At 37.7% G+C, this 16,398-nt stretch overlaps 1 protein-coding gene across 4 annotated transcripts in view; it reads right to left on the bottom strand.

Annotated features, from left to right (window-relative positions):
- CHCHD3 (coiled-coil-helix-coiled-coil-helix domain containing 3) overlaps positions 1-16,398 on the bottom strand; it is a 262,164-nt gene that overhangs the window by 74,811 nt on the left and 170,955 nt on the right. For 2 of the 4 annotated variants that reach the window (XM_005857201.2, XM_005857203.2), the window contains exons 5-6: positions 13,774-13,788; positions 12,656-12,739 (exon numbers count right to left, since the gene is read on the bottom strand). In XM_005857201.2, the coding sequence (XP_005857263.1) occupies positions 12,656-12,739; positions 13,774-13,788 (99 nt within the window). The remainder of the gene's footprint in view (positions 1-12,655; positions 12,740-13,773; positions 13,789-16,398) is intronic. The other 2 variants (XM_005857202.2, XM_005857204.2) reach the window with 1 other exon arrangement.

Below are 16,398 nucleotides of genomic sequence, written 5' to 3'. Positions count from 1 at the left end.
ACAAAAGGTGGCGGGCTCAATTCCCAGGCAGGGCACATAACTAGGTTGTATGTTTGATCCCCAGTCAGGGAGTGTGGGGGAGACAATCGATGGATGTTTCTCACGTCGATGTTCCTCTCTCTCACTCCTTCCCTCTCTCTCTAAAATAAATAAAAATCATATCCTTGGGTGAGGATTAAGAAAAAGTTTACCATGAGGTCCTTGGAGGGAGAGGTCCCAAATGTCTGATCCGTTGCAGCAGAATGAGGTCTAACATTCTGAGGTCTGAGGTTACTGAATATCTCAGGTAATCATGAAATGACCAAGAGACAAGCACCTGGGAATTACTGCTTTACGACACCTTGGGTATATGAACGTCAGCCACAGGAACAAATGAGCAAGTCAGCAGTGCTTTCCTCTGACAGAAGAATTCAGGTGAGTTCTATGAAACATTTCTTTCATTCCGTACAGCACTCATAAAAACAAACTACTGCGTGCCTGCTTTGCACCATGATATCAGCAAAGCTAGTAAAACTTTACTGTTCATTTGATTGAGTTTCATAAAACCTCAGGAATGGTACCCAAGTATTCATTGTACTGCAGCCACCTCTGCAATATTTGGATGGTGACGAAAATTAGTTCCAGGAACCTAAACAAACAAATACGCATTCACTTTTTTGAACCTATCTGATGAGACAATGACATGGTGAACACTGTTCCCACTCCCCCAACTACATAAAACAATCTGTTTTCTTACCTGGAAAAGTACACTTCTCTACTACATGAATGTTAAAGTTCCAAGGAACAATAAACTTTTATGTATCTATAAATATTTCATTTCACTGATACAGCATCCAGGTTCTTGTATTAATACTGGTTTTAATTGTTAGTCAGCATAGGCTTAAAACATCAGCCTTGTTTTGTTGCCTGGCAAGCAAGCCTTGAAACCCAGAATTTCATCATAATCATAAAAATCATAAAAATGTTTCTATTTGGCTACTTCCAAAGTAATATTCATTCAAAAACTATCTTTTGCATAATTATTCTTAAATAGCTAGAGTATAAGTGATATATCTGTGAATATAGTTAGTTACTTTAAATAACTTTGTGCTTCTATTTAGACTAAAAATATTCACCCTTTTCTCTTTCTGGCATTATTCTTTTGGGAACCAACTTCAAGGTCAAATCCAAATGATATATAATTTTTAATGTATCCAACAGTGAAATAGCAGTCCCTGTCTTTAATTACATGCTATTGAATTTTTACAAATAGTTCTAGGAATTTCTGCCAAGTTTCTGCAATTTAGAGCAACTACATCATGAGAGGAGAGTTCACAATTTAGTACTAGTATTATTTTTTCGGAACTACAGACACACTGTAGTTCTAGGTTACATTTTCATTTTAATGAGAGTTAGAGAAACAGAAAAGCAAAAATGGACTGCCTACCCAAGGACATAAGCTAAGGGTCTCAGCCTCAAGAGACTCTCCTCTCACTTCTATTTTCACTCTAACTTGCACCATATAGTCCATCTAGACAAGGTAGAAGACACCTGCAAGGTTCATTACAATTAATTTCTAGAAATACTGATATTAAGAAGAGGTAGCAGGCGAAGAGGAGAGATGAGATACTAGAGGTACATGTGGCTGATTTAGCCCCTCTGTGTGCATTACAGGTACCAACAATGCATGATTCCTGGGCACATATAAGTGCTCAACATCCCCCAATAAGGAAATATCCAATATCCAGGGCAGAAGACTGTACTGACAATCAGCTAGTGTGCGGGTTTCCCAGGGAGCAACAGCAAGGAATGGATGAAAAACAACCACGGGAGATTAAATGCAGTTATGGCTTAATCATAGTTGAGTGATGGGTGAATTTCTGAGACTAATTACTCAGGTTAATTCTGAGGCAGAGCTTAGGCAAGCCACTGAGTTGAAGTTCAAGTAGCTCGGGATCAGAGGAATATCTCCGGCCTTAAACTAGAGAAAGGAAATGACAGTAAACTCATAATATGTGTAGTTATAATTTAAATTTGCAGGAAATTTATGCCCCAAGATTGCATATCTATGCAATCTAAACAGCAGGCTAATGAAGCCCCCGGGCTGCTGTGGATACAGTGATTCGAGGGCTACTTCACAGATCCACTAGGAAGAAATGATTTTACAAAGGGAGTGGGTAACGGCAAAGGAAGATGGGGGAGGCACAAGTGTCCAAGTGGCAGTGGCAGCCAGACGAGGACCATTCTCAGACACCATACCCCTCCTCTTGTTGTTGCTATCACACTAGGTCTCGCCGTTCCCTTGGACAATCTAACGTGGCTTGCAACTTTGATTTCTGCCCATAGTATTTCTTGGGCCACCTTCTTTTCTCTCCATCCTCTCGGAGGAGTAAGGCCCCATCCACAGATCCTTTACTGTTTCCTTCCTTTCAGCATCTCTCCTATGAATTTAGCCCATGTACTTCCGCACACTAAGTGCATCCATCATCCGACCACACCCGATAAGGGAACTGCTGTAATTTTTCTTTGCTGTGGAACACGATTCACTATTAAGACTCCTGGTGCTTAGTTTATAAAAAACACACAAAAAAACAAAAGTTGCTAAGGGAAACTCAGGTGAGAATCTGCTACTTAACGCTAATGGTTCTAAACAACAAAGGCCATGCCCACTTCCACCAAAAATCTTCTGAAAACTGGGGGAAGGAGAGTGAAATTGCATAATAAATGTTAAGGCCAGAAAGCCTTCTGGGAGTATCCTAGTCTCCCACTGGTCACACAGGAGAGGCTGCTAGGGAGGAGGAGGCAAGACTCTGGGTCCTGGTGAAACCCTACTACCCATCGCTCCCAATTCTGGGGAGCCTGAAATAATGTGAGCTTGAACCGCGAATGTGAACATAAATACAGAACTAGATATTGTGGTGTATTTCCTAAAAGACTCAGAGACTGGGCATGAGGAAGAGAAACAAGAGCACCAAGCCCACCAGAGGACCCTCAGAATCTCCAGGCCGCTTTCTCATCTGCCTACCCTTTTGCAACACAGTGTGAAGGAAGGCAATTCTGGGTTGCAGGTCCTCAGAAGCCCTCAAATTAGGAACTCTACCAATAAAATGGATGGCTTCTTGACCTCTACATCCTAGAATACAAATCAGGAAGGACTAAAAAAAATGTAGTTACTGGCACTATGCAGGCACAGCAAATCTCAGATGTGTGTTAAGTTTATGTCTTGAAAAAACATTCTGTGGTTTGAGTGTAATGCTGAAACATGGCATGCCGTATCCTCAGCTTGCAAGCTCCAGATGTACATCAACTCTGAGAAGGCCCACAGAAATATATGTTCAGCTTAGTTAAACCTGACATTCCTCAAGATGATTTGGCATGGATCCCATCCCACTCCCGAACACATTCATTTAAAAAGTCATCGAATGCCTGCTATGTGCCAGGTACTATCACGGTGACTGAGGGTCCTGAGGAAACTTACACATTTAATATTTATTTTCAGAGAGAACTGTTTGAGGCACCCAGTTAGTTCATTGGGTCTCTATTGGAGCATTTACCTGATGGATTTCTTCAACCCACTAAATTCCCTGTAAATCCCAGGGATTTAGACCTTTATGGGACAAAAGTAGTGGCTATTCCTTACAAAACATTTCTGCTCTGGCCCTAGCCAGTTTGGCTCAGTGGATAGAGTGTCGGCCTGCAGACCAAAAGGTCCTGGGTTCAATTCCAGTCAAGGGCACGTATCTTGGTTGCAGGCTCCTTCCCAGCCCAGGCCCTGGTCAGGGCTCATGCAGTAGGCAACCAATCAATGTATTTCTCTCACATCGATGTTTCTCTTTGTCTTTCCCTCTCTGTCTAAAAAACAATCAATGGAAAAATATCCCTGGGTGAGGATTAACAAGAAAAAAAAACCAAAAAAACATTTCTGCTCTGGAAAAGAATAGTCAGACACAGCCTCCGTGGACCCGCTATGGCAATTAAAAGCTCTGTACCAGATGCCAAAGGGCAGTTGTGCCGTTTGCATTTGTCACTATATCTATGCACAGTGCCTGTGCTTTTGAGTCAACAGTGAATGCCAAGGACTCTGTCTAGCCTCCAAAATTCTGATAAGAATGACCAAGGTCAAAATGGTTTTAGATTCCCTTCATTAAATGATGACCTTATTGTGCAAGCCTGTTTTATATGCCAAGTTCAGATGTGGGGGACTTCTGATTTGATAATCATAAGAGCTAATATTATTTGCAAATGTGTGAATGACCACATGTATCTTCCTAACTGAAGCTAAAGGGTTGAAACATAATACCTTACAGAGACACAGCTAGCTCATGAACATAAAACTGCCATCAGGGGCATTTTCTTACACCATCCCTGCAATTTCCTTTAAAAAAAAGAATAGTTATGTATTTTAATTTTTCGCCAGTAAAATAAAGAAATAAAAGCCTTGGTTGGTCTGCCTAACGTAGTACATTTGAAATTTATAAATAAACAAAACATCAAGGAGCAAAACAATCACTAATTATAAAATTGGATATAAAGAAAAATCAAGAGATTTAGCCCATTTGCAATGGCATACAAAGGAAACACAGAACGACTTGCTGGCTGCAACATGGTTATCAATAGCAAGAAAAGATCCCAAAGAAAGGAAAGGGGCTGTTAATTGTGTTTTCAAATAAAACAGCCTGCTGAGCCTCCCTAGACAAAATGAACAGAATCTTTAAAAGTGGAATTAATTTTCCCTGGATTTCATAACACTTTGTTTTTTACCTTGTCTTTCCACATTCAAGTGGCATATCATTTTAAAGAACCGTCATGGTAAACAGACTCTAATTATTTTATTGCATAGTCTTTCACCAGGTGAAAGAAACGTGCAGAGTAGAGAAAGTATGCAACCCATATTGTTGGCATCTTAGCACTTATGATCATTACAAGCACTCACAAAAAAAGCAATGCTGGGCTTTAAAGCTGAACTGTATATTATCTCTTTCTCAGAGCCCTGGGGCTATCACTGCAAAGCACAGTGGTCCATTCTAAGCTCTGAATAGAGAAAAGGAAGAGATCATTAAATTATAATTTCCATGCACAATTGGTACAAGTATTTCCTACCAACAGGATTAATATGAAAGCAAGATCCCAGAATAAAGCTGCTCAGCAGAGAGGATGGCAGTTTAGTGTCTTGTAAATTTGATTTCACTGAAAGCCCTGACACATCGTAATAGTGAAATCCTATTTACTGCAGCAAGAAGGATGGATAATGCTATTTAATACCTGGTGTACTGTGTGCCATCATCTCACAGCTTTGTACTCCATGTTCTCATCTTACCTTAAGGTTAATACTTCTTGACAGCCTACATGGTCAAGAGAGCCCCAAATTAAGTGCTGATCCCATGATTTGCAAATCTTTCTTCTAAATTTCGGCACAGAAAAACTGGCTCCGGTTAAGGGGATCATTTTAACAGGATGCACTTTCAACAGGATGCTTATCCAGGAGGGAAAAAAAAGGGCCTCATATCCTTAAAGCCAGATTAAAAAAACACATTTCAAGGTTACCCAAACCACATTCCCCATTAGAAAATTCAGAGAGGTTAACAGAAAGCCAATGCGTTTGGAGGACTTGTTGAATAATGAATTAAGGATAAGACCCCCATTTCCAACATACTGTATTGATTTTTCCCCCTCAGAGAATGAAATTTTTTTAAAATGCATCTTGCTAGTTACTTTTGGAATATCTGCAATAATAAACTTCCTTTAGGGAAGCAGGTAAGAGTATCAAAGGGTTCAGACTTTGAATCTAAGTTATAAATAACTGTGCCAATTACATTAACAAAAGATATGGTGATACTGGGCATTATTCACTTCTCTACCTAACAATTAACATCTCAGGGCATTTATTTGAACTACCATTATTCATTACTGATAAAAAAAAAAATTGAGAGCAACTCAAGGTACATGCCACCATTTTATTGGCAGCTCTGTCATTTGTAATGTCATTAAAATTAAAAGTGACATTGGCTACTATGGTCTTCAATGTGCAAACTTCTGGAGCAGAGAACCTTGTTTGCTTCTGAAACTCTTGGTAACGACAGAAACTACAGAGAATCTGCCTTGATTTCAAGGTGAGAGAGGAAGCCAGCACAAAATTTTCAAATGTCATAAAACAATACATTTCTCTAGGTTGATAAATGCAAACTAGCATGACCTACCAAGACATATCTACCAGAACGTGATGCTTTTAACTATTGTGCTAAATTTGCTATTATCTCATTGCATGACCAAAGCATACACAACAATTTAGTGTATATTAGCCACCCATACAACCTAGAATCACCGACAACTGTTTAAGAAGCAAATAGGGGGAAAATATCCAAGGAGTTTTTAATCCCATACATTGAGTTTAAGTTATCTCCCTACCCCAAAAAGGATTGTTTATGTTTTAATATCTCAGATGTCAGTGGTCTGTGTATGTGTCCTTATTAATCCCTTGAAAAGGCTGACCCAGCTTCACTCAATGAAATATTTTTACAATGACAGACTTCATCTGGTAGTAGAAATGCATAATAATTTCTTCCCATAAGCAGCACACGGAGCTGACAATAATCTGTTCTGTTGTCATTTCTCTTTATTATCATCGTTGGTGTTATTATTCCCCCAAGCTTTGCACAGAGGAATATAGAAATGAAGGTACTAATTGACAAGGAAGAAGTGAAGCAATCAAAAAAGCCAATTAATCATACAGAGGAGCCTGACACTTTATGATGCAATAGAAGTTATGCCACCTACCATAAGTAAAAGGCTTTTAAAAATTGCTCACTTGATGTAAGCATGACCTTAGAATTTAATTAGCCACTCTCTCCACAGGTGACGAACTAGTAAAGTACATTTCTTCTTAATGATAATTTATTTTTCACCATCCTCTTTGCATTGTTCTCTTTAGCCCAGCTTGTACACTTCCCTCTCCTTCTTAATTGTATGGGACTGACTGCAGCGTGTATGCAAATTGCTGCTGAAATCTACAGAAGCCTGTAAACGGAAAGCAATACATATCCCATACCCTGTTGATCTGAATACTGTAACTATATCTGACTAAGCTCTCTGATCTCCCTCAGCTCCTCAAACCACCAGAGCTTTTAAAGCTCTCTTCACGCTGTGCCAAACCACACCATTCTTATGAACGCCAAGAGCAAAGTGGATGCAGTAGAGCAAATCAATTCAAGTTCATAATTGAGAAGTTAGGCATGCAAGACACACGAATCATCAAAGAACCCGTGTCTCCAAGATGTCTGCGGGGAAAGGAGTCCTTCATCCTGAAGCTCCCTGGGGAATCTGGGCTCTTCTGCTCACTTTCCTCCCACAGGACTAACAGACTACAGGAAAACACACATTCTCTTGAAGAACATGCAGGCAATCCAGACTCCAATGAAAGAACCATCAAAATAACTTATCAAAAGTAACAGAAAGTTTGCTCTCTTTCTAGGGAAGGGATGTGATGACTGTCCTGTAGCAATCCTACGAATGAATGAGTGAATGAATGAATGAACAAATGAACACCTCAGAAATATTTTTAACTACTCAAATGATTATAAATGTCTTACTTCAAAGTAAAAGAAGTACAACTAGATATTAAAACAATCCTTAGGAGTATCACTCTGTACTTGCTTGATAATAAGGACTTATTTCCTCCCTTTCGGTCAAATTTTCCCCGGAAGTGCCAAATCCTGGGGAGAAAATTATGCATTTTGAATGCTTAACACTTTCAGGTTATGAGGTAGCATTAATCAAATTATAACATCAGGACATAAGAAGTTGTACTTCAAGCCAGAAAGAGCTAACCTACCATCCGAAGAACTAATAAAACAATCAGCAGGATTCAGCTTCTTGAGTGCAGAACTGGCAAATATTAAAGACTGGATAATGGCTAAAAGCTCAGGTGGAAAAGCTGGCCTAAGTCCAGATCATGCTTTGGCTGTACATTCTTGGGCTAATTATTTGAAGCCCTGGGATCTTCATCTAAACAATAGGGTTGGCAATTGCATAGCATTATTTGTGGGGATAAAATTACATAATCTATGCCAAGTGCCTAGCACAAATGCAAATGCTCAATAAATGTTACTGTAAGCTACTAGGATGCTGCTGCTATAAACAGCCAGATACTCAAAGTTAAACTTGATTTTCTCATGGATTTAAATCATTAGTGAAGGAGATACTAAGCATTTTGTTTTATTTAAAAACTTACACTAACTGCTCAGACATAACGTTATGGGATACGCCTAGTAAATCTAGGATTCATTCACTGTGCTCTTAGAACATGTGAGCTGTGAAAAATACAGAAATAAGAAAATGACCTTTGCCCTCATGGAGTTTACAAGATAAACACAGATAACTAATTTCAGTTGTCATAAGATATGGCATCATAGAGACAGGTCTGTAGAGAACTGCCTGAGGGACATGGGAATTTAAGAGACTTCTCTCATCAGCTCACCAACGGGAATGTACACTGGAATCTCTCTGTTAGGTCACACACCCACATGCGATTCTCTAATGTTCTTAAAATATCAAACTTTACTTCACATCTATGACAATGTTGCTGAATAACGCTGGCAACATTTATAATGAAATAAGGACCTGAAAAACTTTCAAATGGCTTTGACCTTTTTTCTCATAGAGAACACTGGAACACTGGTTCTAAGAGGTGTGAAATTGGCGTCCAGTTAAATTATACTTATTATGCCTCACAAGTTAGTGAAAGAGAAAATTATCTCAGACACCCGGTGAACTAGCCAATATAAACACCTGGGAGGGGAAGGCTCCATTCACACAAGGGAATATCTAATTGATAAAGAGTTTACTGAAACAGATCCAACCGGCGAACCACTAACTGAATGTGCTTCTCATGCTCGGTGGACTTGGGTCATATTCTCAAAAGAAGTCTGCATCAGGTCAATGGAAATTAGTAGTTCAAGTCATAAGATTATGAACCATCAAAAAGTGATAATATATACAGTTACTGGGTTTGTTCATCCAGCTGATGGGCAGATGACACAGAGATCTTAAAAAATCATCCTTGGAATGATTCTGTAAAAGACTCACATCCCCTCTCTATTAATAATATACCAGGTGGTATCTAGTTTATGCTTTCATCATTTCATTTGGTTAAAATAAAGAAAATATGTATTTTATATGCACTTTTAAAGCACAGGTAACCTGAATTTCATAGTAAGTTAAGACGATTTCTGCAAGTTATCAGATTAAAATGTTTTTCTTGCATTATGTACTACTGGATTCAGTGCTTTTACGCCTTCCTAACAGAGAGTGTAGATCCCCTAACAGAAATGGGTAGACACTGTATTTTCACTACCATCACAATGCAAGAAAAACCCTTTGCACAACCCTTGGCATTAAGTCTAGAAAATGCTTCATCATTGGGGAACTAAACGTCTCTCAAATATTCCTAGATGAAATCCTAAATGGACAAATTTCAACGTAGATACTTCAGGAATGGCAGTAACAAACAAAAACATGATTTTATAGAAATGGGCCAAAGATATCAGGATGTTGAATAATAATAAAGTAATTTTATGATTATTGATATCTTATACACAATGGAAAGCAAGTACATATTCTTTAATGGCAGCAGCCTATATGTGTTAAGCACTTCCCAGTTTTCAAGATTTAAATACATCCGCTCATCTGGTCCCCCCAATAACTCACAAAGGTGAGCAAGGAAGAGACTAGTCTCCACACTAATTTGTACAACCAGAAACCACAGAGATTAGGGAAATTGTCAAATGAGCAGATGACAAAGCCATGCCTCCTGACTCCCAGTCCAGCATCCTTTTGACCACATGCCATTAAACATGGAATTATTAAGTATTAACTAATAGTAATGTGGTTATTCCAAAACAGGAGTCGTCTCAGCTCACTGGTACTTCTCAGTTTTCTGTAAAAATTCCTAAATAAGTACTTTCCAGACTTATCTTCAAATGGGAAAAATCACTTATATTTTGCCTAAACAAGAAGACACTACTTACAGTGATTTGATATCATCACACTGCTTGTCCTAACCTGAGGCCAAAAGCAAGTCAGCTGCTGAGCAGCCGGTTTAATCTGCCAGGAATACCTCCCCACAGTTCCTCACGCCAGTCCAGAATCACCTGCATCAAGTCAGTGAACTTATGAGAAATGGGTGAATATTTCTCAGAGCCTTTTCTTGCCACTAACAGTGATCAATAACAAATTCAAAAGATACAAATGCAAAACTCGAAAATACATGAATTCAAGCATAGTAATATTTGATGGCAAAGAAAACCATCTCTGGGTGCGGAGAAAGCAGATGCGGAGTAAATCATCTCCAGACCTTCACTCCCACCCATTTTATTCCACTAACAAAGGCTAGGCATGGCAGGTAGGGTGCTCTGGAAGGACCAGCAAAACAGGAAACACCGCTGAGTGGTTACTCCGCACTGGACACCAGGACAGGTGCCCTATGAAATCGGCTCATTCAACAAATTAGTGAAGTAACATCATTATATCCTCATGTTACAGCTGAGGAAACAGAAAGTTTCAGTAAGGAGCTCCAAGATACAGAGCAGGTAAAAGCCGGTTCCAATCCAAGCCAGCCGGTGTCAGAGCCTGTGCTCTAATCCACGGTTCTGCATCCTACAGCGCTGGGTCAATTCCACTCGCCACCTAGCCATTTCAGTGGAGCCATAAGAAAGGTTTTACATTTTCAGATGCATGGGGGTGGGGGGTGGGAGTAGGGGGGAGGTATTGTCAAAAGAAGATTATCTCAAACTTCAATAAACTGAAACACTGTCACATTTGTTCACAGACATATTGGCTATGCTGCTCTTACATAGCTGAGGGCTATGACAGAAACCACACATGGTCTGCAAAGCTAAAAATAGTTACTATCTGGCCCTTTAGAGAAAAATGTGCTGACTTCTGCTCTAAGCCATTCCACATTACGCTTACTTAACATCTCTATTTGGATGTCTTAAAAAATATCCCACGTTTAACATATCCCAAATCAAACACCTGATTTCCTCCACCTCACACACCCAGAACCGTATTTTAATCCTTCCCCTGTGGAGAATCCATTCTATGTAAATTTACATCCTATGTAAAAACCATAGACCTAGAGTACCTTTGAGTTCTTTCTTTCAATCATGACCAAAATCATCAGCAAATCTGCTCAGCTCTGCCTCTGAAATACCCAAACACATTTCTTCCCTTCCTTAGCCCAAGCCTTCACCGTCCCTTTTCTGAGTCGCTGTCGTAACTTCTTCCTAGGACGTTTGCTTCTTGCTCAAGACAGAAGCCAGAATACTCTTCTGCTCACAACCCTTTGGCCTTTCTAAACATGCCAACCACGCTCCTGCTCCGGGGTTCTGGGGCTCCCCCGTTTCTGCAGACCTCTTCCCAATGCCATCCTATTTTACACAGGCTCTCCCCTCTAGCCAACCCGAAGCTATACTCCTAGGCCTTGAGTCGCCCTTTCCCTTGCTTTATTGTTCGCCACATCATCTCAGTTTGCCACACGATATATATACTGGGTTTTCATTGTATTTAGGCTCCAGGAGGACAGAAGTTTAGTTCATTTTCTTCAATAATATATCTCTGGCACTAGACCAGGGCCTGATACACATCAGGTACTTAAGTATCTGCTGGATGAATGAGAAATCGGTCCCTACATTCAAGAAGCATTGAGTTCAGTGACATACAGAGATGGGTGAACATCTTCAACATATAAATAATTGTACCGAATGGGGCTTAAGAATACACTTCTTATTTTACCTACTTTATTAGTAAACACTTTATTCTAAACAAATCAAATGCTGGGGTCTCAATCAAAGGGAGAGAAAGCTAACTCGGTAACATCATGTTCTCTGTATGAAATTACTCCAAGCAAATCTACTTCACTGCACAGGGGCACTGGTTACATGCCTGAAGTCCCATTCTTACCTTCTGCTTCAGCCTTAATTCCCTCCTTTGCAACTCTGTCAATTCAAAGTCCATTTTGACTACAGGTAGCACCTCAACTCTTCCCCCTCCTAACTCTTCTCCCTAAGTCCTACTATTCAGCTCCTGTAAAAATATTAATGCTTGAAATTACTCTCCGGTGGGGCTCCTGTCCACCACTCTTTACAGGGACATTCATTTCTTAGCCACAAATGCAGTGAAAGTGAGTTTTCACAGAGACAATATATCCATTAAAACACTATCATTTCTGAGAATGAACTCAAGTTTAGTCAATGTTTGAGTTCAGAGTAACACTAACAGAATTATACACTTGAGATCTATATAACTTTATTAACCAATGTCACCCCAATATATTCACTTAAATTTTTTAATGGAAAAAAAAGAAACTATGAATAATAATAATGATGATGATGATGATGAGTAGCACTCTACTGTGTAACCTAGAGGCCATGCACTTTCTAAGCATTTAAGGAAAAGTATCTGAGGGAGGTTTATGAGTGGTAAAATGCATCAATGAACCAATAACACCACCATACTCAAAACTATCACAGTAGAAATGACATTCCCTGCTTGGCTTCTTCACTTCCTGGTCACTTTTTAACTAGGAAAAACAGTAACAGTTTTCATTTATTGATTTTTAAATAAATATACGGGAAGCTGCAGATGTGGTAATAGAAGAATCAATGACAAGAAATAGTCATACCCTCTCCTCCAGTCTAGCCAGCTGCTCTTTGTAGAATGCATCCTGCCTCTTGATCGCTCGATCTTTCTCTTCCAGCATCCTCGCCTATAAAAAGAAATGAAGAATATACTATATTAGGAAAAAGCAACAGCAAAGCAAAAGTCAAGTATAAATTACATTAGAAATAAGTACACAAAGCGGAAGATTTCTGCAAACTATTAGGTCTCTGCCATAGAAAAACATTAATAGGATGATGATTGCTGTATTTAAATGTAAAGAATGAGTCTGCATTGTTTTTTCACTTTCTTTTTACTGTAACAGCTGTGTCCTACTTTGTCCAAATGCATCATAATACAGCAGAGACAGTTTTTATTTAACTTCTCTTTTGGAGAGTAATTTCAAGCATTAATATTTTTACACAATAAAACTTTGATTTTAATCTGGGCATAAGACAGATGGCTATTAACCTTTCTTAAACAACAAAAAAATGCCTATGCAACACTGTATACATAAACTTTATAATTGGGAACCCTTAAATTACTCAGTGAAACCTGAATATAAATACATGTATTGGTCTATTTTCTTTTTTATGAAGCAGCTATTTTTAGAGAGAGGACCAAAAACTACTATAAATGTTTATGTGAATAATTAAAAATCAATAATAATAAAAATAATGAAGTTAATTTAAAAATCTTTTTTCCCACATCTAAATTTATGGTCTTTTTAACAAAATAAAAACACAATAAAATATTTTTGATTCTTGAAAATCATGACAAAGGTGGTTACTTATGTTTTTCTAGGTTAGTAAAATAATGCATTTTTCAAACAATTGTTTGTATCTTGTTCATTATGTTTAAGTGACCTTTTTCTATATCACGTACCTATATCACCTCAAGTTAGGAAAGTTTTAAACATATTTTTTGTTCTGTGAATGCTGAATATACACTTGACCAGGAATTTTAAGAAATGATGAAAGGATATATTTTGGCATTCCCATCCTTGGGCCACGCACTTTTTATTTGTATTTTTTTGCAAGGTGATCAAGTATCACCTGGCTCAACTCCTAGAAAGGTGACTTCCACTCTGTTCAGTTTAAGAGAACCCATTTGCACATTGTATGTCGTTGTTTTGCTACTTACTTTGACTTCAATGTCCTGCAGCATGTTAAAAACAAGCAAATAGTTATTTAGCAATGTAAGTATGCTGTTTCCTAATGTCAGAAAGAAAGCTGATGCATAATATCTACCTAAAATGCAAACCAAAGAAGGCAACAGCGGGAAAAGAGGGCTTTGCTTAACTTGCTTAAATGTGACTAAGCTATTATTTTAAATAGAAGATTTCAATGAAAAGATCATGGTATGTGAAAGCATATGATTAAAAAAACACACAAATACAATATTAAGATTTGATAAAAGTACATTAACATGTAAGTACATAATCTACAGCTCCTTGGTACAACACAGTAAAAGCCTGCTATCAGGAATATAAAAGGAAAAAATAAATGGGAAATGTTTGACACAGCTAAGTGTGAAGGAAATATGGATGACTATATATCTGACCTACAGAGAAAAGACCTTTCTAGATTCAACAGACACTCCAAAAAATAAGCAAATGCAAACGAATGGACTTACTATAAGACCCTCCATAAAATGTAAAAATCAATAAACCAAATAAAAAGCAAATGAGAAAAAAAGGAAAAGATATTCCAACATGTAGCTGTAAGAGTTAATGTTACTAATATAGAGAGCACTTAAGAAATAAGCCCTCTACCCCACCCACAAATGACATAGACTGGTAAATCACATCCAAAAGTACAAAAAAACACACGGAAAAAGAAAACTCAACCCCAGAAGAAGTCAAAGAATGAAAATTAAAATAATGAAATACCATTATTCATCTATCGAACTTACAAAATTATAAAATAATATTAATAAAGATATAGAAAACCAGGCTTTTCTATACAGTTGGTCAGAATGTAAACTGGTATAGCTACTTTTCAAACAATTTGACAAAATCTAATTGGACAAAGTGTACACATTCATTGAGATCTAAACACTATTTTTAGAACTCTTAAGTAATTATAGCAATATTCAGAGATGTAGATAACTGGGTTATTTAGAATTGCAAAGAAACAAAAACAAAACCCACTCTAATTATTAAATATAAATATACTCCAAATATACTAAGTAAAAAAACCCACAAAACTACAAACAGAAAAGATCTTTTTCTTTTTTGTAGGAAAGAGGGAAAAAAGACCAACAAAAATATCAACAGAGGTCATAGCAGGGTGGTTTCTAGTTCATTTTGCTTCTTTATATATTCTAAATAAAAAATAAACATACTTTGTAGTCAAGGCACTCAGGAGGCAATTTTTTGACGTGAGGGAACTATTCTGTTTCTTGATTATGGTGGTGGAAAACTTGTAGAACTAATATTGCAAGGAATGAATTTCACTACATAGTGAATACAAATAAAGCATACTAGAATTTATGAAAATATCTACATATAAATATATGGATGTATGTGTGTATTTATCTTTATTACTGTCAATCTGCTTATCACTTGGCCGATTTTATTTCTAGGCATTTAATCCTAGGAAATACTAAGAAAAGCATACAAGGATTTACCTCTAAGAAAATGCAGCCAGCATTATTTTTCAGCAACAAAAAAGTGGGAATGACAGAGGGGTGTGTAAATAAGATTTGGTCAAACAACAAGATATTGATTATAAAGATTTTAGTCCAGCCATAATGATCAAACATTGAGAGCCATTAAAAATAATGTTTTAATAGAATAATTGATTTTTTTTTACTCAAAATATTATATGGGGTAAAAACAGGCCATAAAATAGCATGTATAGTAAGTTCCTAAATTTGGCTAAGAAACAGGAGTTAGGAGGCAAAAGGGAGGAACAGAGAGAGTTGAGTGTCTAGTTATATAGACATGGAAAAAATGTAAAGTATGCTAAGATGTTAACAGTGGATATGATATGCATAGTGGGATATTTTTCTTATTTGGACTATTTTCCACTTTCTAAATTTTCTATAATGAACAATCATTACTTCTATAATCAGAAAAATATTTTAAACATTAATATCACATACATTTATTCCTGACTGAGATGAAAACATATATGAAGCTGAGAGTGTGATTTCTTAAGTAATCACGTTGACAAAAAAAAAAAAAATGGTTTCAATAGTTTGAAGAGTTATTTACTGCATGGAAACTATTTTACCTCCTAAGTCCTTAATGCATTAACACTTGATTCTCTCTCCCATTCAATGCGTGCATGACCCACCATGGTTCCTAAAACACTTGCACTAAGTGTTTCTTTTGTTCGTGTACAGTTGCGCAGTGAGATTATTTTAAAATTCAACACTACAGTATTACTGGAGCCTACTGAGGGCTACACCAACAAGTTTAATTTTGAGGGGCTGATTGCAACCTAAATAAAGCACACTCATTTACATTTCCAAATGTGATCTCTGAAACTTTAATGCAACACGCCAGAAGATCAGATAGGCACACCAAAGACCTGAAAACACCCAACCACAGTCTAACATCATAAATCTTTCCCTAGATGGCCCGCAGGATCAATAGTCTGAGATCGCTGGGGAGAACAACAAAGCAAGAGACGTGGCCACAACACGTTAATGGCACATTGCTTTGAAACAGTTAATGTGATGCTGGGAGCGAAAGTCACACAATATGAATCCTAAAACTTAAATAAGCCTGGAATACATTGACTAAGCTAATAGCTGCCG

Source organism: Myotis brandtii, unplaced genomic scaffold (genome assembly GCF_000412655.1).
Source record: "Myotis brandtii unplaced genomic scaffold, ASM41265v1 scaffold1084, whole genome shotgun sequence".
Lineage (NCBI taxonomy): Eukaryota > Metazoa > Chordata > Mammalia > Chiroptera > Vespertilionidae > Myotis > Myotis brandtii.
Note: the sequence above shows the minus strand (reverse complement) of the source record. Positions and strands in the feature narration are given on the sequence as shown.